The sequence below is a fragment of the Petaurus breviceps genome, unplaced genomic scaffold (assembly GCF_028583685.1).
Source record: "Petaurus breviceps papuanus isolate PSGF00001 unplaced genomic scaffold, PetGlider_PUasm1.0 229, whole genome shotgun sequence".
NCBI lineage: Eukaryota > Metazoa > Chordata > Mammalia > Diprotodontia > Petauridae > Petaurus > Petaurus breviceps.
The window spans coordinates 24,853,654-24,875,916 of record NW_027185903.1 but is presented as its reverse complement, the minus strand read 5'-3'; the positions used below and the strand labels follow the sequence as shown (position 1 = coordinate 24,875,916).

Below are 22,263 nucleotides of genomic sequence, written 5' to 3'. Positions count from 1 at the left end.
TAATAAGTGCCTTCAATTGTTCTATTTCCTACTTTAAGAAATTATGTAGGAGGAACATCTTTATAAAGGCTGTTTCTGTTTCATCTACCAATGGTATTAATTTTCAGCCTTGGAAACACAGAACAAAAATGGTTAATAGAAATGTGAAACCCAAGATAAGCAGCAAGTTGGTCAGAGTATACTCAGAGTATTCCTACTTAGTTACCCCTGTGAGTTGAAGTCATCAGACTTGGATAAATGATATCCCAGGTTACTGAAAGAACTTGCAGACAACTGCTACTGATGATCTTTGAGAAATCTTGGCAGCAGGAGTTGTATGGAGTTGGAGATGGGCATGTCCCAATTTAAAAAACAAAAACAAAAACAAGGAAGGTAGATGCCCCAAACTATAAATCAGAGAGCTTGACTTTTTAACTCTACAAAAATCCTACAATACCTTCCAAGTGCTTAAAAAAGAAGTGTTGATTATTAAGAGAGTCAAAATGAATTCATCAAGAACAAATCACCTGGACTTAACCTCATTTCCTTTTTTTCAGGGGAAAAGGGGGTATCTGATAGATTTTTAAAAGGGTATACATACATAGTGTACATCAATTTCAGTAAAGACATCTAGCACTCTTATGGCATTATAGAAAGTTACAAACTGAAGAATAATTTGGTCATATGGATTAAGAAGTACATCAGACTAAGAAGAGTGATTAATGGAATGATGCTAACCTGGGAAATCATTAATATACTGCCAAAGGGTTCTGTCTTAATGTTCTATTCAGCATTTTCAAAAGTGACTGAAATGCAAACACATTTGAATTGTTTACCTTATTTGGGTATGGAACAAAATTTGAACTGACAGCAAAATCTGAAAGGAATATCAAAACTATACTACCTACTTTCAGAGTCATCCATCTAAAACATGGCTGTAAAGGAAATGCTAGGTAGACTGCAAATGCAAATATAAACTGCCTGTTTTGTTTTTTTTAAGTTTTGTCTCATATTCGGGGGGGGGAGGGGAAACCCCCTCGGTTCTGAAATAAAGGAAACAAAAATAAAACAGACTTTCACTTTGTTGATTGAATACATTTTACTTACCTTGAGTGCTAAAAGGCTTTTATTAATTTCAGCACCTTCAAGCCGAGTTTGCCTATCAGCACTAGAAGTATCTGCTCCTCTTTCATTTCCAGCCAAATCAATGAGAGAAAATTTGCCATGTAATTTTCCTTTCCTTCTGAGGATCATTTGAAAGACTGCATGGCTCCGAGATGAATGTGCATTAGCAGATGTCTGACCAGACGTTCTAAAATTAGAAGAGGTAGGAAACTGTCAGCCTCCTATTACATAATAATATTTTAATTATGAAAATTCAATGAAAATAAAAATCTAAACTACTTTCATTATTTAAGTAAGAAGGAAACATCTAAGGCAGTAGTCAAGCTTGTCTACCCTCTTGGAAACAGGCATTCAACTAAATTGGGATTAGCATGATGATAATTTTATATCTAAGAACAAAGCTGTTGAAGAAAACAGCATTGAATTCTGAAAAAGCTGAATATTAAAAACTAATAACAATGATCAAATAAAACACATACTCAAGCTTATAAAATTAATGTCATCTTTCCAGTGGCATATTAAGACCCCAAAATCATTGAATGTAAATGTATAGATCCATAAATCTGTGATCTCATTAATGCAAATTGCAACTCGTCCATTCCTATCCATATGTGAAATGGCTTTCCCCTGAAGAAAATGCTTCCCTAGCCAACCTCTCCAGTACTAAATGTTTCTCTTCTAAAGCAATGGAGTAAGCATACTCCTTGAGTATGAAGAAGAGGAATAGGCATATTCCTTGGCCTTCACTTCCATTTGCAGATTATCCCTTTGCTACCATAATTCTGTAATTTCTCCTCCTTTGAGATTCATTTCATCAATTTTTATCACTCAATTCAACTCATTATCCCAGTCATATACTGACTTTCAAGACATTCTCACTTTTTTTCTACAAGGAGTTTAGCACCTTGCTCATAGACTGTATCTCTGCCCAAACCCTCCTATCCTTTATCATACAAGTTTAAGTCCCTTTGAATAACTTGGCCTTCTTCCAATCAATTCAACCTCCTCATCTACTCCCATTTTCATTCCACTACAGCAACTCACCAGGATGGTCATACCCTTGAGTGGTCCCATTAACTACTCTACCTCCATAATCCAGAAAATGCTAAAATCCCTCTCTCCAACCACAAGCTTCAACCTTGTTCCTCCATCTCCTCTCTTCCTTAAACCTACTCTTCATTCTCAACACGATCTCCAATCTCTCTACCCCATCCTCTTCTTCCAGTTCATTACCCTACTCTGGAACCTCCTCTACTCAAAAAATCTTCAGAGCTCCCCATTTACCTCAAGGATAAAATACAAAATCTTCAACATTACATATAAAGCCCCTACTACCTGGCTCTCACCTATCTTTCCAGCTGAATTACATATTATTTCTTTTCCTATTTATTCATCCTCTTTCAAAATGGCACTACTGAATAATTCCCATAAATGGCATTAAATTCCATGCCTTTGAATTAGTGCCCTACCATTTCCTAAAATGCACTCTCCTCCTCACCTCTGCCTCAGAGAATTTCTGGTTTCTTTCATAGTACAACTTAAGTGCCATTTCCTACTCATACCTGTGGTCTTTTCCTTTAAAAAAAAAAACTTTTTCTTCCTTTCTTGTTTTTTTGGAAGAGGAAGGCAGGACAACTGGGGTTAAATGCTTGCCCATGGTCACACAGCTACTAAGAATTACGTGTCTGAGGTCACATTTGAACTCAGGTCCTCCTGAATCCTGGGCTGGTGCTCTATTCATTACACCACCTAGCTGCCCCTCTTTACAGAGTTCCAAATTCTCTCCTTCCCTCCAACCCCTGCCCCACCCCTGAGAAAGTAAGGAAAATTGTATCAATTATACATGTGAAATCATGCAAAACATTTCCATACTAGCTATATCGCAAAAAATTAAAGCAAGAAAATTAAATTTTAAATTGCACTCAGAGATCATCAGTTCTCTCTCTGGACTTGGACAGCATTTTTTCAACATGATTCCTTTTAAATTTTTGATCATTGTATTGATCGGAGTACCCAAGTCTTTCACAGTTGATCATCATTATAACATTGCTATTTCTGTGGACAATGATCTCCCAGTTCTTCTAAATTAATTTTGCATCAGTTCGTATATGTCTTGCTAGGTTTGTTTTTGTTTTTTTAAATCATCTTCCTCCTCATTTCTTATAGTATTCTATCACAATCACATGCTACAACTTATTCAGCTATTACCCAATTTCCAAATGTTAGCCACCACAAAAAGAGCTGCTATATTTTTGTACATAAAGAACCTTTGCCCTTTTTCTTTGATCTCTTTGGGATATAGACTGAGTTATTTGTACTGCTGGGAGAAAAGCAGTTTTATAGCTCTTTGACAATAGTTCCAAAATGCTCTCCAGAATAACTGACCCAGTTCACAACTAAACCTATGGTTTATTATTGTACCTATTTACCTTCATTCCTTCCAGCATCTGCCTTTTCTGATAGGTATGAGGAGGTACCTCAGAACTGCTTTAATATTCATTTCGCAATTCTATAGCTAGATGGTAAAGAGCAGTGGGATCTGAAGTCAGGAAGACTTGAGTTTACATCTGGCCTCAGACTTTGCTAGGTGTGTGACCCTAGGCAAGTCACTTAACCTTCTTTGCTTTGGCTTCCTCATCTGTAAAATGAACTGGAGAAGGAAATGTATCTTTGCCCAGAAAACCCCAAATGAGGTCATGAAGAGCTAGTCACAATGGAAAAAGACTGAACAAAAAACTGCCCATTCAATGTTGGGAGAACGCAGCTGAGTTGCTGCTTGTCTTCAGCCATCTTAGCTCTGCCACAAATTCTTTTCCTAATTGTCCATTTGTTAGCATTCTCTCTTTTATTTTTTGCCTTTTTTTTTTTTTGGAAGGGTTAAGGCTAGGCAATTGGGTTCAAGTGACTTGCCACACCCCTAGCACTCTCTCTTTCTATGAATTATAACAGAATTACTTTGTCTTTATTAACTCTGTCTCCCTCCCACCTCCCCAACTATAAACTCTTTGAAGGTAGGTGCTGTTTCATTTCTGTCCTTCTATCACAGCACCCAGCATAATGCCTTGCACAGAGTAGGTGCTTACCGTTTGTTGAATAGAACATATACCAATGGGAGAAATTAGTAAGTAGACTTAATGTTCTTAATATGTGAAACTAGAAGACAAATGAAGTTTCAGCTAAATGGAAGGATGGTTCACTGGTTATTGTGGGAAAATAAAAATTTTAAAGTGGGGTGTTTATTTTTTTGGTCTTCCAAAGGCAGAAAAAAATGTTATTTTATGAGAGGATTTGGCTATTTCATATGGTTCACGATAAACATTTCAAAAAAGATCATTATGAAAACAATTATAATCTTTATACCAACATTGCCTACAGAGGATGAGAAGATTAATTCCACAAAAGACTCCATAAGACTCTCCAAACTAAATCAACACACATTTTAAGAGAGCAACAGAAGGCAAAGGCAAGACAGATTTAGAATACAAACTCACTGGAAATTCTTATAAAAGGATGGTAGAATATTGGGGCAGCATCACCTCTTAAAACAGTGAAAAGGAAGCAAAGGGAAAGAGAAAGTAATTTTAAAGCTTGGCAATAGAACCAATCAAGTAAAGTCATTCTGGGAACATTTGGAGATGAAACTAGAAGAAAGTAACAGATTAAAAAAGTAAAAGTTCTGTCAAGATTTATCTGACAAACTATTTCTTCAATAACAATGGAGTCGCCACATTCAGACTCTGCCATCACAATCCCAAATGTGGTACATGAGGAAGAAGAAAAGAAATCCAAGAGGGGGAAAGTAGTTTAACCAGACCAAGTATACCCAGAAAGTTTTGTGCTGGAGGCTACATAGCTTGGAAGGCCTTCAATGACTGATCCTCAAGATTTCTGAAATGAGGAAGGAAGGGAAGGAAGGAGATAAAAACACACAGGAAAAATCCCAAAACTACTGACCTAATGAATATTGAAATAAAGCAACTGGGAAACTATCAATAACTCTTAACCCATATGCCTACTCTTTCTATGCCTCTATAAAATCTTTAAGACAATACTCTCTGGATGAAGGTAGGTATGAGAAGAGTATGAGCAGGCTTTCACACAATGTATTCTAAAGGAGATCACATCTCTACTCACAGGTGCAAAGAACACAGCAGTAGTCTACTCTTTCTTGTCCATAAATTTTTTTTAATTTGATACAGCACAAGGCTGCCTTAATGGTTGTCTTCTAGATAACATATATTCCACATGTGGAGATAATACACATTTCTCAAAATCATACAAGACTTTATTTTAAAATATAGTAAATTTTGTTTGCCAATACATTGATTATTCATATGAATGGAGCAGAAGCCAAATTGAACAATAATTCCTTAGATATGATGAGGTCCTCCAGATACCATTTGCAAATGGCATCATGCCATCAGGCCTCCAAATACTGCAAAGTATCTTAAATGAGATTTTTAATCACTCAAAAACAGTTCAGACTAATTAGTTATACATACAGCACAGTTAGAACATAAAATTCTATCAGAGACCCCGTATGGGAATCTTGCCTCCAGCACTTGGTGGCAATGCAAGGAAGGTGCTTAATACCTCTGAATGAGAACTGGCTCATCTATAAAATGGAGTGGTTGGAAAACATGACCTCAAAGATGACCCTCTTAGCCCCAAGTCTGTGGTCCCATGATCCACACAGAAAAACCAAGTAGATGAAGAATATTTATAGTCCATACATACAGAGCTGGAAGGATAATAAAAAGAGTTAGGACAATGAACTACAACTGACACTGAACAGTGCTTTTAATGAATCACAGAACACCACTTTTTTTTTCCTTTTTTGGAGGGCAGTTGGGGTTAAATGACTTGCCCAAGGTCACACAGCTAGTTTTTGTGTTAAGTGTCTGAGGCCAGATTTGAACTCAGGTCTTCCTGACTAAAACACTGCATTATTCAGAGAAATAAGACACAGGTCCACCCAAGAGCAATGGAGAGCACAACCTATAATATGATGAATAGGCTGCAATATACTCCCAATGAAGAATCATGTCTGAGAAGCAATTTAGATCAAGAAAAGCATGATTAAAAAAAGAAGTGGGCTAGTTATGTATGGAAAGTGAAGAATGGATGTTGCTTTGAACCCTACTGGTTATTTTAAAAAATGTCAAGAGATCTAAAAGTCGGGTTGTTGGGAATGTTGGGTAGACCTCCTGTGGAGGATTTATGGGAGAATGTGGGCTGAAGTGGCACAGACTAAGAAGACAATGAGCTAAGATATGGGTACCAACTTCTGAGATCATAAGCCAACCAAATGATGTACCTTATACACATGCAATATAGTCACTTATGGAGATCAACAAGAGATTTTGAAGACTATGCAAGAGATGTTCAAATGTCTGGTAGGTTGTATCAAGGTAGAAATATTCAGAGTAAGGGTTAGAAATGGACTACTGTCACAGGGTAGCAACATTTGGGTAGACTCATCATCAGGTAAATCTTTATAGTCCCAACTTATGAAAACTTTTTACTAAGAGGCTGTGATTTGCTTCAGTTGAGAAAATAACAATACAAGTGAAATAAAGGGTTATTCCATTAAGCACACATGGTATTTAACTGTATCTGATTCTTTGTGGTCCTGTGGACCATTTAGCACAAGGCCCTTCTCTCCCACACTATTTCCTGAAATCTGTTCAAGTTCACGTTCACTGTTACCATGACACTATCTATTCATCTCATCCTCTGCCACCCCCTTCTCCTTTAGCCTTCAATCTTTCCCAACATCAAGGTCCTTTCTAATGAGTCATATCTTCTTTATGTGGCCAAAATACATAAGCTTCAGCTTCAGTATTTGACCTTCCAGTGAAGAGTCTGAATTAATTTCTTTAAGTACTGACTGATTTGATCTCCTTGTTGACCAAGGGACTCTCAAAAGTCTTCTCCAGCATCACAATTCAAAATCACTGGTTCTGTGGCACTCAGCTTTCCTTATAATCCAACTTTCACTGCCATAGATTGCTACTTGAAAAACCACAGCTTTGACTATATGGATCTTTCTTGGCAAAGTGATGTCTCTGCTTTTTTTTTTTAAGGATGCCATCCAGATTGGCCATAGCTTTCCTCCCAAGGAGCAAATGTCTTTTAATTTCATGGCTGTAGTCATTGCCTGCAGTGATTTTTGAGACTAAGAATACAAAATCTGAGGCTGCTTCTATTTCTTCTTCCTCTATTTGCCATGAAATGGATAGGACTAGTGGCCATGACCTGGTTTTTTTTTTGTTAAGCACACATATCCATATGTAAAATATAACTACATGTAAAAAATAATTAAGAAAATATTTGATATTTTGAATGCATCGATTAAAAGAATTAGCAATACCTGCAACTGTTGCCTATTTCAATAAGCTTCAGGACATCTTCAACGCATTTAACCTCCCGCTCCTGTAATCCCACAACTTGAACTTGCTGTTTACCATCCTCTAATACTCTCAATTTTGTCTTCCTGTTAAGTAAGTCAAATACCTTTGGGGAGAAAAATACACTTATGTTAGCTAACTAAACATCAACAGAATTGAAGGTCTCAAAGAAAAATCCAAAGAAACCTAGTTAAGAATGTTTTAAACCATTTAGATAGAAATGATGACTGTTAAACTGTTTCAAGAGCCAAATTTTACAAATGAGTCAATTTCTATTCAAATGAAATTAGGAGTAGAACCTCATGGTAAATACTAAAAGCTTATACTTACCTTTCCACTATAAATTTCAAAAAAGGTCGCATATACTTGAAGTTCTAACTTCTTATAGTTTGGTTTCTTTAGCATTAAAAAGATGTCTCGAGCTGTTGAGTTTCACAGAAATGTAAAACAGTTAGGTTTCAATTAATACCATGAAAAAGTAATAAAAATTTCTTAGTTTCAAAAATCTTAAAAAAAAAAAAAGTTTGAATGCAATAAACAATAAACTTCACAAATCTCTATCATGTAAAATTTTCTGTAAAACATACACATACAATAACATACCATATGTTATATTAAATATACATAGAATAAATTCAATATTATTTGCAAAGCTTTCCTGATTGGTTTCCCTCTAAACTTCCTTTTCTTCTCTTCTGTGCATTTTAAAAGATGCTTCAATGACCCTTATGTATTTATTTATTATTGGAGAGAATATTAGAGAGTAAGACTGTTAGCTTCTCCCATAATGCCCTCCACATAAAAAAGGAAAAATAATTCTTCTAACCAAAAAGTCTTATTCTTGTTTTATAAAGAGGTCAACCTTTCTTAGAATAATGGAGTGGGGGCAGCTAGGTGGCACAGTGAGTAGAGTACCAGTCCCGAAGTCAGGAGGACCAGAGTTCAAATCCGGCCATAGACACCTAACGCTTACTAGCTGTGTGACCTTGGGCAAGTCACTTAACCTCAATTGCCCTGCCTTCCCCTCTCCAAAAAGACCAAAAAAAACAAAACAAACAAAAAAACCCCCAGACACTTAATAATTTAAGATCCAAATCTTCATTTCATATACTTATATCTTATATTCAAAGGTGATCAAATGATCAACAATTATTTATTATGCTACTTATTTTAGATTTATTTAATGCTTCATATTTCATTATATGCTATTTTTATGATGGTTTACACTTTAATCAAACAGAAGATTTTCCAGTCTTTAAAAACAGACAAATCAAGCATAAAAAGTCAATATTAAAGTATTTGTAAATTAAGTGCAAAAAGACCTATTTACCTGCTAGCGCATATATCCCTTTAGAACAATCTTGATTCCTTCCTGTAAAGTCACCACCCATGGTCTAGAAGTTTAAGAATAATGAGTAAATATCATGTAAAAATAATAAATTCTATCTTAAGTGTTCATATCTGTAGTTTCCCTAAATGTAATCATTAAAAAAAAATGAATCATGACTTTGTAACTACAGAATTTCTAGGAATCACTTACATGAGTTTTTCCACTGCCTGTTTGACCATAAGCAAAACATGTGGCCATTCCCCTTTCAAATATGGTTTCTACTAATGGTCTAGCTGTAAACCTAGAAAAATGCAAAAAAAAAGAATAACCTTTCATCACTGTATTCTCATTATTGAATTTATTTGGGAAAAGTCACATTTATATATAGAGAAAAGCTGCTCAGGTTAATCAAAACTTTTCCTTTTAAACTATATTACAGAATCCTTAGAAAATACTGAAATGTGAGAATCCCAGAATCATTAATTTTCTGAAAATTCCCCCTCTTTTTTTAAAAAGCATTCGGGGTTAAGTAACTTGCTCAAGGTTACACAGCCAGTTATTTTTGTGTGGGTGCCGAGTATCTGAGGCCGGAACTGATCTCAGTTCTCCCGATGCTGGGGCCGGCACTCTTACTCACTGCGCCACCTGGCCGCCCCTAAGCAATTGGGGTTAAGTAACTTGCTCAAGGTTACACAGCCAGTTATTTTTGTGTGGGTGTTAAGTATCTGAGCCCGGAACAAAGCCCAGGTCATCATCCCGACTCTGGGGCCGGTGCTCTTACTCACTGTGCCACCTGGCCGCCCCAATTTTCTGAAAATTCTACGAAAAATGATGGCACTGGCAAATGAAGGAAACAAGGAAATGAAAATGAGATCAGTTACAAATATAAAGAGCAGGGAGAAAACACAAAACATCAAAGGTCTGGTAGTCTGTGATAAATAATAATGAACTTATTAAGGTTAATTTTATACTGGATTCTGAAATTAATGTGCAGGCACACACATGCACATACAGACCCACACAGAGAGAGGGTGTGCACTACAATAGTGTAATACTGTTGTAGTCCTCAAATGAGTGTATATGGGTACACAAATATGTGTGTACCTATACCGTTTTTCCCCGATAATAAGACCTATCCCGAAAATAAGCCCTCCTCTTACTGTGTAAGATTCCTCTAAAATAAGCCCTCCCCCGAAAATAAGCCCTATTGAGGTTGCTACTGTAGTGAAGGTGATCCCCTGCGCTACACGCTACATTACGGTACCCTCTGTATACACCGTTCCCCCCCGACCCGGGTGAAACGCACGCCATGCTCCGAGCTGCATCCAATCAGAGCTGCAGCAGTGAGCACGTCATCCTGTTCTTCCCCAGTGATTTGCTTGCTGGCTCCATTGAGAGCAGTGCCGCGGAGGAGAGCTGAGGCAGGACAACATAAAAACCCGGTATGTAAGCGGGAGTGAGGGGGCATGATGGAGGAAAAAAGAAGAACTCAGGGGGCATGATGGAGTGAAAAGAAGGACTGATGGTCATAATTTTATTATGCTGTCTGTTTTGACCCCCAGACATGAGTACAAAAAGGAAGAGCTATACTGTTGAGTATAAGAAAGCAATTGTAGAGGAGTCACATGTCATTGCTGTCAATGTTCATTAAAATAAGCCCTCTGGTGTTTTTCTGTCCAAAAAAAAAAAAAAATAAGACAGTGTCTTATTATCGGGGAAACACGGTATTACCTATGTATTATATTACATATGTATATACATATACTCATTTGATCCTCACAACAACCCCTTGAGGTGTGTGCTATATATGTATACAAACACACTTATTTTTACACATGCACATATAGATTGCTTACAAACCTTAAAAATTATGTAAATGCTAGCTATTATTAAATTCAGGTTACTATAGATAAAATCATGGATGACTGATGAGCACCCTTAACTTTCTGAGGTTTAATTATGAAGGAAAACAGAGTATGATTGTACACTAAACTTGGTAGACTATGAATCCACAGGTTTCATCAAAAACAAAAAAGCACTTTTATTTAACACAAGTACAGTAGTTTTATTTTATACTTAAAACTCCAGACAGAATTAGAGAATTTAATAAATCAATTGAGAAATCTGCAAGAAGAAATGTGTCATTTAAGGTAAAGATGAGCACAAGTAATGAAAACAGAAAACAAATTCACAAAAAAAGCATTTACTACATACCTATAAACCATTTCATTAGGAGCTGAATCATCAAAGGCATAGTCAAAACGAAATGTTTGGTTTTCTAGGTACCTCGTTAAGTCTACTTTTTGTTTTGGTTCATGTACCATCACAACATCTTTACTAGGAATTGTGATCACATCAAGGTCTTTCATTACCGTTTCTAAAACGAGTAAATGAAACAAATTAGCATTCAGTCGTTTTTACTGGACATGTTCAACTAACTGTAAAACACAACAAAGTAGATAATAACTGTTTTAAGCACTAAGGATTTAGAGAGAAAAGTATCACTAAAAGCTTCAAAAATAAACTAAACAGAATACTGAAAGTAGTCATAATAAATTACAGACTACACGCTTTGAAAGTCAAATTAAGGGCTTAATTTGAGCAAACATTGAGTCAATTTCTGTAAGGCATTTGACACTTAGGATATTTTGAGGTTAAGATGGCGAAATATGGGTAAGTGACTAAAACAAAATGTTGCATCCCAATTGTGGAGATTGAAATAATGGATACTACTAACACGGACATCCTCTATTTCAGAAGGAAGAATATTTAATATATTTTGAGAGAAGAAAGTGCTGTTACTGGATGTAGACTATTTTAACTAGGTTGGTTTATTTTTGAGTCTTTTAAGAATTTAGATTGTGGGGGCGGCCAGGTAGAACAGTGAGTAAGAGCACCGGCCCCAGAGTCGGGATAACCTGGGATCAAATCCGGACTCAGACACTTAGCACCCACCCAGAAACACCTGGCTGTGTAACCTTGAACAAGTTACTTAACCCCAACTGCTTAAAAAAAAAAAAAGAATTTAGATTGTGGAGCAACAATAAAATACAAATCATCTACTGGAGCTTGGGAAGAGCACACAGCATTGTATTGTTTTGATTTTCAACGCAGTGACAAGGCAAAAGGCAGCAGGGGAAGAGGGTCTCTTTCTCTATGGAAGAGAGCAGGGAGGTGAAGCCTTTTAGAGATAACCCCAGGTACAATTCTGATTTTGTTCTGTCACTGCCCCATCATAAGTGAGTTTTTAAAACTTAAGATGTAAAACAGTTGGTGGGAGGCTAGACTAGATGACCTTAAACATGTCTTCCAACTCCAAGGCTCTTATGAGTCCATGATTTTAAAATGCTGATGCTAAGGATGGAAGAACTCAGAAAAGGGATCACTGGTGGGAGGGGAACAAAACCACCTTTGCAGTATCATGCCTTTACCACTTAAACTTTCTAAATACCATACAGATATATTTCACATTTTATATTCTAAGATTAAGAACATACAAAAGGAAGTCATTCAGAGTTTTTAGTATACCAAATGAATTAGTAACAACAATAGCAAAATAAGACAAAAACAGATCTTCTGTAAGATTGCATTACCTTTTTTATTGAGTGGTCGTTTCCTTACACAAACACATATCCTGTGTTCATCAATCTGTGAGAAAAATAATTTTAATAATGATTATTTTATATGTGGTGGGTGGAACATTTTAAAGCAATCTCAAACTCCTATAGATTTTTGGAAATTTTTACTAAGCATAAAAAAAGTAGCTGTAAACTTAAAAATAAAGCACATTACATTTATATATTAGAGCACACAAATGGTTCTATGAATGTATACAACAAAAACAACCTCATACAAAACCACAAACTTGAAAAACAGTTCTGTGGAGAATGGCACTGTACATTTTACCATTTGGTTCACTTAAAGTTCTGTGTCTTATCTGATATTCAGAAAGATATATGATATCCTAAGTCTAAGTGAAAATGAAAACTTTTTGAAGTAGCAAAGATGTATGCAAAATTTTATTGGAAGGTGGTTGTAGTTAATTGAAATGAGACACAATGTCCTGATTAGTTATTGTTCTAAACTTTTTCCATTCCCCAATTCTAATTCCCCTTTCTACTTCCCTAGCCCAGCAGCTGACCCTGCCTCCTCTTTCATGAGATGACAGAAGCTATTCATCATGAACTCTCTCATATCTTATTCTTATGTATTTTGGTCTCCATATCCATTCATTTCATTTTGTCTCTACTCCAAGAGGAATTGAGAGTGCCTTTTTTTCAACTGAAGCAAACTCCATCAGTTTCCTAGATTCTAAACCTTCTTGACTCCACAGGGACTCACATGAGTTCACATGAAATATTCCTCTGATATAATAAAGTAAAGGGAAAGGGGGGAGAAATCTTTCAATTTGCTAATCCCTTGAAATTATAATTCTTACTTTAAAATTTATCTTTTGTCCATTCTGTCACCATTAATTCCCTCTTTCAAGAAGCAACATGGTATAATAAAAGAAAATTAGATTAAGAATCAGAAAATCTGTATTCAAGTCTTAAAACTTAAAATATATTATACAATTTAGCATACAACTTACCTAGTATATAATTTAGTATACAACTCAGTAGTTGTATAATCTGGGAGGGGAGGGGAAGGCGGGTAAGTCAACCTAACATATACTCTCAGGTTACTCTTCTGTAAAATGGGAATATTTGTATTTTCTACCTTACAGGACAATGAAGGAAAAGTTTTCTAGACTACAAAGTACTACGGAAATGTGCATTGCTTGATTTTGACATCTTCGAGAGATGATACAGAACATAGGTCCAAATCCCTGTCCTCTGTCAATGAAGAAACTACAGCTCATAAACATGAAGAGACTTGGCTCAAGTCATGGCTAGTTAATAATCTGGCTTTCTTGGTCTCTTCAGTTCGTTGTGCTTTCCATTACAACACAATAACCTATAATTTGGTTTTGTCTCTACCACTCAACCATTACTTTCCATGGGAAATGTTACCAATCCTTCTATATCTAATTCAGAAAAATGGACCTGGAGTTAAACTTCCTTAGGTAAAGGAATGCCCATATCTTCTTACATCTTGTTTTTGTTTTGTTTTGTTTTTTTTTACAGAGACCAGTTACCTTTCAATGACAAAACATTTCCAAAATTTTTTTTTTTAATTCTTTGGATTTCTACAAGAGTCTACTGGTCTTAAAACTCCAAAGCATACTGCCAGATTAATGTTTATAAAATACCAATTTTATCATATTATTTTCTTACTCAAAATTGCCTGTCAGCAGACTGAATTTGACCTTGTCCCTATTTCCAGACCCAAGAACTGCCTGATTCTGACCATTCATTATTACTCCCAGCCACAGACTAATTTTGCAAAAGTCCCAAACTTTCCCTGTCAGAGATCTCCAAGCTTTATCCATGAATTTTTGCTTGTTATGCAAAACAACTTACCTACAGAAACTGAGAGTGGTCCCTAATCCGTCCCACCTGCAGCCTAGCTATTCCTTTTGCCTTAGTACCCTATACAAACCCTGCCCCTTCCTTGGGTACTCCAACACTTGCTGTGTGGCACCCCAAACTGCAGTTCACTTGCTCCAATTAAAGACTTCCATTTTACTATATTGGCTGTTTTCTCTTGAATTCAGCCTGGCGTGCCTAATCTAGTATAGAATCTAAACTGTTTAGTTTTTAACTTTATTTATTTATTTTAAAGCAATTGGGGTTAAGTAATTTGCCCAAGGTTACATGGCCAGTTTTTCTGTGTGGGTGTTAAGTATCTGAGGCCCTAAGTTAATCTATCCCGGGTCTTCCCGACTCTGGTGCTGGCACTCTTAACTCACTGTGCCACCTAGCCACCCCTAGTTTTTAACTTTCTAAAGTATAAGGATCCTTTAGAAAATTCCATTTATATGGATTAATATATTTAATTAATGCAATTGTTTTCTTTTGATTAAAATTATTATCCCAAACATGTCTGATACAGTAGACTTGATATACATAGGGGAAAAAGTCCTAAAAATACAGGGATCTTAATGTAAATATCAAATTAGATACCATTTAGCCCTGGCATACTTATTTTTCTTCTTGTAACTTAGTCTAATATAAAATACATGTTTCATGATCCCACAAACACATATGTTCAAACCAGGTGTTCAGCTGGATTCTTTTGAATAAATATCAGTGTTAATCACATAATTATCTCCCTTTTTGTCCTGATATTTTCACTATAAAACAGTGAGATTGGTAGAGACTGAAGAGAACTGTTTGATCATCTGGTTCCATGTCTCCTGCCACTCTCTGTATCCTTCACTAACAATTTGATTTTCACCTCCATTTACTAAAACAATATGTTAATTAAGTGCCCAAATTAAACGGAAGTATATTAACGGGCATAAACGGCTTTTAAGTACATAACAAGTAGTAAGAAAAGAGAGATAAGGGTGGCTGGTGGGAGAAGAGTGGGAGGTAGAGATCAGACACAAACATAGAAGACTAAATTCTAATTACTTTTTCCTTATACATCCCACCCACTACTGTCACTCCATTCTTTTCCCCTACACTCACTATAATTTATCTGCCTTGGAATAGATAAAAGGAATTTTATTTAAAAAGTTCACTGGTGCTATGGTTTATTATTATTTCAAGTTGGAAGAAAAGTAAAAATTATGGGGGGAAATAGTTTTCTTACTCTTCCTTTAAACATGTAAGAGAAAAGGAAACATGAGGAAAGAAAAAAATGGAACATACGTAGTATTAATTTAAGGAGCACTGCATTCATGAACTTTTAAGTTAAAAAATTAATGGCAACTACAAGCTACATATGCACATATTTAAATAAACCCATTAGTAATTATAGTCAAATAAACTTACAGGATCTGCTGTTGTAAGTGGTCTATAATCCAAGCTTCCTCTAAAGTCTCTGATCATACACATGATTTCATAATTTGGGTTTGTAGCATCAACATCCTGCAAGTTGGAAAAAAAAGTTCATTAACTATGTTGTTATATTTATTGCTTCTATGTTTACTTTGAAGAAGGAAGTCAAGTTAGTGGTTCTAGCGGTTTATAGGGAAATTTCAGAAAAAACTCAATCAATTCTAGTTTAAGTTGGATTGTGATCAAGAAATACCTCCAAATATAACCAGTAGGTGGAGTGTTTTTACTATTACTTCTGCCTCTCTACATACATATGTGTATGTCTGCATATATTCATGTGCATGTGTGTATTATGTATACATTCATTGGAAGGTAAAAATTCTCCTCAGCTTCTCATCTTTCCCAGAACTCCCCAGAGTCACCCATGTCTCATTTCAAAGCAATCCTTCAAGTAGTAGAAAGCGCACTGGAATGGGGATGAATGTATTAACTGGATAACTGCTTAACTTCTTCCATATTAAGTTTCTTCCTGTGTGAGAATGGGATACTACTACTATCCCATAGGGCTGTTGTGAGAAAAGTGCTTTATAAACAACAAAGTACCCAGAGGAATGTCTGGCACATAGTATACATTTAATAAATGCTTCCTGATAAGATTTTTTTTCTACCCTTTGGTTATGAATTTCCCTCCCCCCTTCCATTGTCTTTTTATTTTTTTAATACTGTCATCTTTTTGTATTTAGAACGCCTACCCATTTAGAGTACATTTGGGATATATTACAGTATTAAAGTATAAATTGATCCAAAGCTACTTAGTTTTACAGGGATTCTATTTTTTTTTCCTTTGGATTAGATCTACAGGACTCTAGGCAAATACATTATAACCAGCTTTTGTTGGATATGTTCCACTGCTCATTGTTTTTGGTTCTCAAACACCATCTTCTTAACTAGTTGTTCACTTCCCATATCTTTTCTTTTTCTTTTTTTGTTTTGCCTTTTGGAGGGCAACTGGGGTTAAGTAACTTGCCCAAGGTTACACAGCTAGTTTTTGTGTGTGTGGGTGTTAAGTGTCTGACGCCGGAACCGAACTCAGGTCCTCCTGACTCCGGGGCTGGCATTTTACTCACTGCGCCACCTAGCTGCCCCGCTCCCATATCTTTTCTGAAGCCTTTGGCAGCAGTGATGAAAAGGCCACTTGTGTCTCCAAGGTCTTCAGTTTCTTGCCCAATACTTTGTAATCTTTAGCAATAGGTATCATTTGTACCCATGTGAAGTCACTTGAGATGGGTAATAGTCATCCTAGTTTCACAATTTTGAAGAAGTTCTGTAACAAATTGGATACATGCTTGGAAAAAGACAACAGACTTCTCAGGATGATGTTATATGGTTAACAAATAGATTACTCAGTATCACTCAGCAGAGGCTCATCCCCTACCTCTGACTGCACTGGGTGCTACTTCAGCTTAAAACACCTATGGAGCCAAGGTACTGTTTCATCTTCAAAGGATCAATTTTTATCCTCTTTAAGAAGGTCCTCATAGTAGAAACAAAGAACACTGTACGCTGTTAACAGCAACATTGTACAATAAGTCAACTGTGAATGACTTCGCTATTCTCAGCAATACAATGATCCAAGGCAATTACAAAGGAATCATGATAAAAAATGCTTCAGTGGTTCCTTATTGCCCCCAAGCTAAAATACAGACTCCTCTGCTTGACATTGAAAGCCCTTTAAAGTCTGACCTCAGACTGCCTTTATAGGTATATTAGACATGACTTACCTTTATGCATTCTACAAGTCAACTTAAATCAGACATACTTGCTGTTCCCTCATCTTGCCATTCCATCTCTTGCTCTATGCCTTTGGAAGTTTCTGTGTTTTTTCTCTACTTTGTTCCTTAGAATTCCTATCTTCCTTCAAGACTCAGTTCACATGCCCACTTGGATAGGAAGGCTCTCTTATTCCTCTTCAGCTTATCACATATACATTTTTTATTTACATGTTGTATCCCTCTTGTAGAATCTAAGTTCTTTGTGGGCAGGACTGGTTTTTTTTCTCCCTTTTTCTTTGTATCCCCCAAACCTAATAATAGTGCCTTTCAAATAGTAAACAGTTAAATGCTATGGATATTGGATTATATCATATATATCATAGGATTTTTTAGTCAGATAATAATCTAATCCATTACATCTAATCCAATCTAATCCATAATCTAATCCATTACTTGGTTTTACAGATGAGGAAATTGAAAACCAGAGATTGACTGTGTGATTCAAACTAGGTCCTATAAGCTAGCAGATTCAGGCCAACTGGTTGTTCAAATTTAGAAACAAAGAGCTTGGAAAGGATTTTTATCAAGGTATAGCACTGGTTCAGGTAGAGATGACTCCCCTTATCTCCTAGGGAAACATTTATAGTCAGCAGGGTATGGTGACTTACATAGCAGTCAGACAAACACCAAGTATGAATGACACTGACTCTGATCTTGCTGCTTTCTTAGTCCCCTGAGCCAATTAAGTCTATTTATTTCTGAGAAAAATAAAGTCCAATCTGCAAGAAAGGGAATTTGATAGCTACTGCTCCTATAACATCTATAAATCATCAAAACCAGGATTTGAATCCAGGTCCTCTGACTCAATTTCATTTTCCCCCCCTACTACATTCTTGTCCCTTTAGAATGTATTCCTCCCTGCTACCTCTTAGAATCTCTGATTTCTCCAAAAGATTAGCTCAAATGATTTGTTTTATAACTACTTACATACTAAATTTTTTTTTTTGCTTTTTGGAGGGCAATTGGGGTTAAGTGACTTGCCCAAGGTCACAGGGCTAATTTTTGTATTAAGTGTCTGAGGCCGGATTTGAACTCAGGTCCTCCTGACTCCAGGGCTGGTGGTCTATTCACTGTGCCACCCAGCTGCCCCTTCATACTATTTTTTTTAAACATACTATTATTATCCCAGTTGAGGAAACTGAGGCAAAGAGAGTTTAAGTAACTTGCCAGTCAAACAGCTAGTAAATGTCTGCGGCTGGATTTGAACTTAGGTCTTCTTGACTCCAGGACCACTAGGTTCCACTCTGCTAGCTGGCTGCCTCTAGTTGCACTAAATGCTTTTTAAGTAAAAGAACACAAAGACGATGACCTCTGAAAGACCATGGGCAAGAGAGGAGAGGATTAGAGAACGGCAAACGCCATCTTGATTATTTTTTTAAAGGGAAGAGAACAATCTGCCAGCAATAGATAGTGACCTTGATTTAAATTGCTGGCAAAATTCTAGAAGGTACCATTTAAAAAATGGTTAGTGAGCATTTAGAAAAGGGAACAGTGATCATGAGAAGCCAGCATGACTTTGTTAAGACCAGACCAGGACAAAGATAATTTCCTTTTCTAACATTTAAGATCAAGATAAGCAACTCTGCATTCCTCCTAGGCTAATTTACCTTGTTTGTAACCACTCTGTGCTATAATATGGGAAGATTAGGAAAAGGAGCCATATCAAAGCACAGGGTAATCAGGTATTGTTACATGAAAGTTTTTCAGCAAATAATTCAATAGTCTCATGCTGTTTTGTATTTTTTTAAAAAGATGAAAGGATGTGAGCTATAGGGTTAGTACAGTTGAGTAGTTTTAAACTTGCTTAAAAGTTAGATCCAAAGAGTTAACATGGGGGGCGAAGCCAAGATGTCAGAGTAAAAGCAGGAACCTGTTAATAAGCTCCTGCTCCAACCACCTCCAATACCTGTAAAAAATGACTCTAAACAAATTTTATAGCTACAGAACCCACAAAGTGACAGAGAGAAACAAATCTCCTGCTGAAGGCAGCCTGGAAGGCCAACAGGATCTATCCCACTGAGCTGGGAGCGGAGCCCAGCCCTGTGTGGGCCTCAGGGCCTCAACCAGCAGCCCAGACCAGCTGGAGCAGACTTCAGGAGAGTGAATCACTGGCAGCTGTGGTGATTTTCAGACTTCTCAACACATAAAAGCCAAAGAGAAAGTAAAAGGTCAGTGGAAAACTCAGTTGGAACTGAGTGAAAGAAGGCAGTCCAGCCCCTGCCCCTGGGGCAAGAGGTGGTGGAGATGGGGGAACTGCAGCTACTGTGGCTGCCTCTGGAGCTCCTGGCCTGCAGATCCTAGGGGGACCAAGCAACTCTTGCTTTGAACTGCTTGGATCTGGGTCGCACTGTCTTGGGTGGTGGTCCTGGGGTGTGTGGCCAGTGTGCCAGAGCATGTGGTGGCTGTAGAGAGGGCGCCCTCTCATAGTTCTGACAGTAGCTTTGACACAGCTGTGAAAGCCCCAGCAATTTGGGACACAGCTCTCTGCACTCTGAAAGCAAAGTTCTACCATGGCAAAGAGCTCAAAAGTCAAGTAATTGACTGGCAAGATGAGCAAACAGAGAAAATGCAATCAGACCACAGAATCCTTTTTTGGGGACAAAAAGGATCAAAACATGGAACCAGAAGAAGACAACTAAATCAAAACTCCTGCATCAAAAGGTCCCAAGAAAAATATGAACTGGTCTCAGATCATGGATGAGCTCAAGAAGGATTCTGAAAATCAAGTAAGAGATGGGCAGCTAGGTGGCACAGTAAATAGAGCACCAGCCCTGGAGTCAAAAGGACCTGAGGTCAAATCTGGTTTCAGACACTTAACACTTACTAGCCATGTGACCTTAAAAACTAATATGCATGTTTATATTATTCTACTATCCTCAATATATCACTTAAAGGAATTACTGGGGGAGAAGGAATGACAACTGCCATTACTACCAGTATCCTGACAGCCCATCAAGCCTTGGATCCCAGCATCACCCTAGTATCCTATTTTTACAGAGTTCAATGCTTGGAAGGGGCCTTAAGCATCTTCAAATTCAATTCCTTCATTTTACAGTTTCTACTGCTGGGTGAGGATCCAGCAGAATGGGGAAAAAGCTAATTTGAGAGCATACTGGATCCAGGTTCTTGTATCATTACTATCAGTTATTTGATAATTTAAGAATTCAATTCAGAGTAATGCACATTAATGCATCTTGCCTTATAAGGGAAGGATAGCAATTCCAAGGCAAAGCAGCCATCATGAAGAAATTATCTATCCTTCCATTTCAGAAATCGTAACACAGCATAACAGCATAGGCCCACCAGTCCACCTCTGACAGCTATATACTCGGTATGGTTGTGGGATAGCTAAAAACTGAAAAAGACCTCATCAAAGGATTCCACTAGATATGTCTATTAAAGAACATCAATGAAGCTTGCTTAGCGCTCTGCAACAACATGTTCAGGCTAGTGTTCTACAACTCCAGCTGAGTCATCTCTTCTCAAGGCACCCAAGCTGTTTCCTTTTGTCTCTTCTTCCTAATATTATTCTATTTCCTTCCTCCAACTTGCTCAGAATACTCCAAGTATCATAAACAAGCCTACAAGGCCACAGTGGGTAATCACTATGGTAGTGGCACTATGTGTGCTATGCAAGATGTTTGGATGTTAGACTAGCTGCATCTGCCAGGAGAAGCTTGTTTTGTACCAGCTCATATCTCAGAAAGACTAAGAAATGCAAAACACTGGCTTTTAAAAAAAAATGTACAGACAAGTTGCTCCAGTAACCCAAAGAAACAAAGGAGAAAGCAGCAACTCTGGGTGCATCCCAGATACAGATTTGTTCAGATGTTCCAATGCCTCATTATGCAATGAAACCATGAACATTTCTGTAACTAAGAAAATTTTAAAAAGGAATCACAGAATATGGAATGTTGTAATGTAAATGAACAGTATGTAATTTCAATGATAAAAACCAACAATCACTTTAATCAATAAGATCTTCTAACTTTATCTAAATCAGGGGTGGGGAACCTGCGGCCTTGAGGCCACATATGGCCTTCTAGGTCCTTAGGTGCAGCCTTTTGATTGAGTCCAAGTTTTACAGAACAAATCCTTTTATTAAAGGGATTTATTCTACGAAGTTTGGATTCAGTCAAAGGGCTGCCCTTGAGAATCTAGAGGGCCACATGCGGCCTTGAGGCCACAGGTTCCCCATCCCTGCTCTAGGTCATGTATGAAATAAATCCTATAAATTTATATTTACAATACAAACCTGGGCTCGTTTTTCTCTGAGTTCTTGTTGTTGTAGCCTCCTTTTCTCACGTTTTTCTTGCAGTTTCTCTACTTCCTTCACACAATTGGATTTTTTACGTGCTAAAAGTTAAAAAAGACATGGATAAGATCTACAGGTATCTTTTCCTCTTATAATAATGATTTATAGCATTTACAGCAATGTTTACTAATATTTCATCACATAAATTTTTCCTATTTTTCACTTTCATGCCATTAAAAAATAGGCTCACATGACAAAGCATGCCAATTGCAACTATTTAATCTTTATTTACAAGCTGCTTTACAAAACTAGGAACAGGACAATAAATATGCAAAAAAAGAGTAAAAAAAAAAATAAAAGACTCCACAACATACTGATACATGTCATCTCTTGGTTTAGAATCATAGAGTCTTAGAGTTGGAAGGGAACTTAGAAGTCATCTGAT

At 36.9% G+C, this 22,263-nt stretch overlaps 1 protein-coding gene and 1 pseudogene across 3 annotated transcripts in view; one reads left to right on the top strand and one right to left on the bottom strand.

The window, feature by feature from the left end:
• The window catches only part of KIF2A (kinesin family member 2A), a 97,514-nt gene that overhangs the window by 22,334 nt on the left and 52,917 nt on the right, over positions 1-22,263 (bottom strand). For all 3 annotated transcript variants that reach the window (XM_069096378.1, XM_069096376.1, XM_069096377.1), the window contains exons 6-14: positions 21,819-21,919; positions 15,726-15,821; positions 12,438-12,492; positions 11,059-11,221; positions 9,055-9,145; positions 8,845-8,908; positions 7,845-7,936; positions 7,478-7,620; positions 1,087-1,291 (exon numbers count right to left, since the gene is read on the bottom strand). In XM_069096378.1, coding sequence (XP_068952479.1) covers positions 1,087-1,291; positions 7,478-7,620; positions 7,845-7,936; positions 8,845-8,908; positions 9,055-9,145; positions 11,059-11,221; positions 12,438-12,492; positions 15,726-15,821; positions 21,819-21,919 — 1,010 coding nt within the window. The remainder of the gene's footprint in view (positions 1-1,086; positions 1,292-7,477; positions 7,621-7,844; positions 7,937-8,844; positions 8,909-9,054; positions 9,146-11,058; positions 11,222-12,437; positions 12,493-15,725; positions 15,822-21,818; positions 21,920-22,263) is intronic.
• Positions 20,648-21,326, top strand: LOC138167473 (nuclear transport factor 2 pseudogene; annotated as a pseudogene).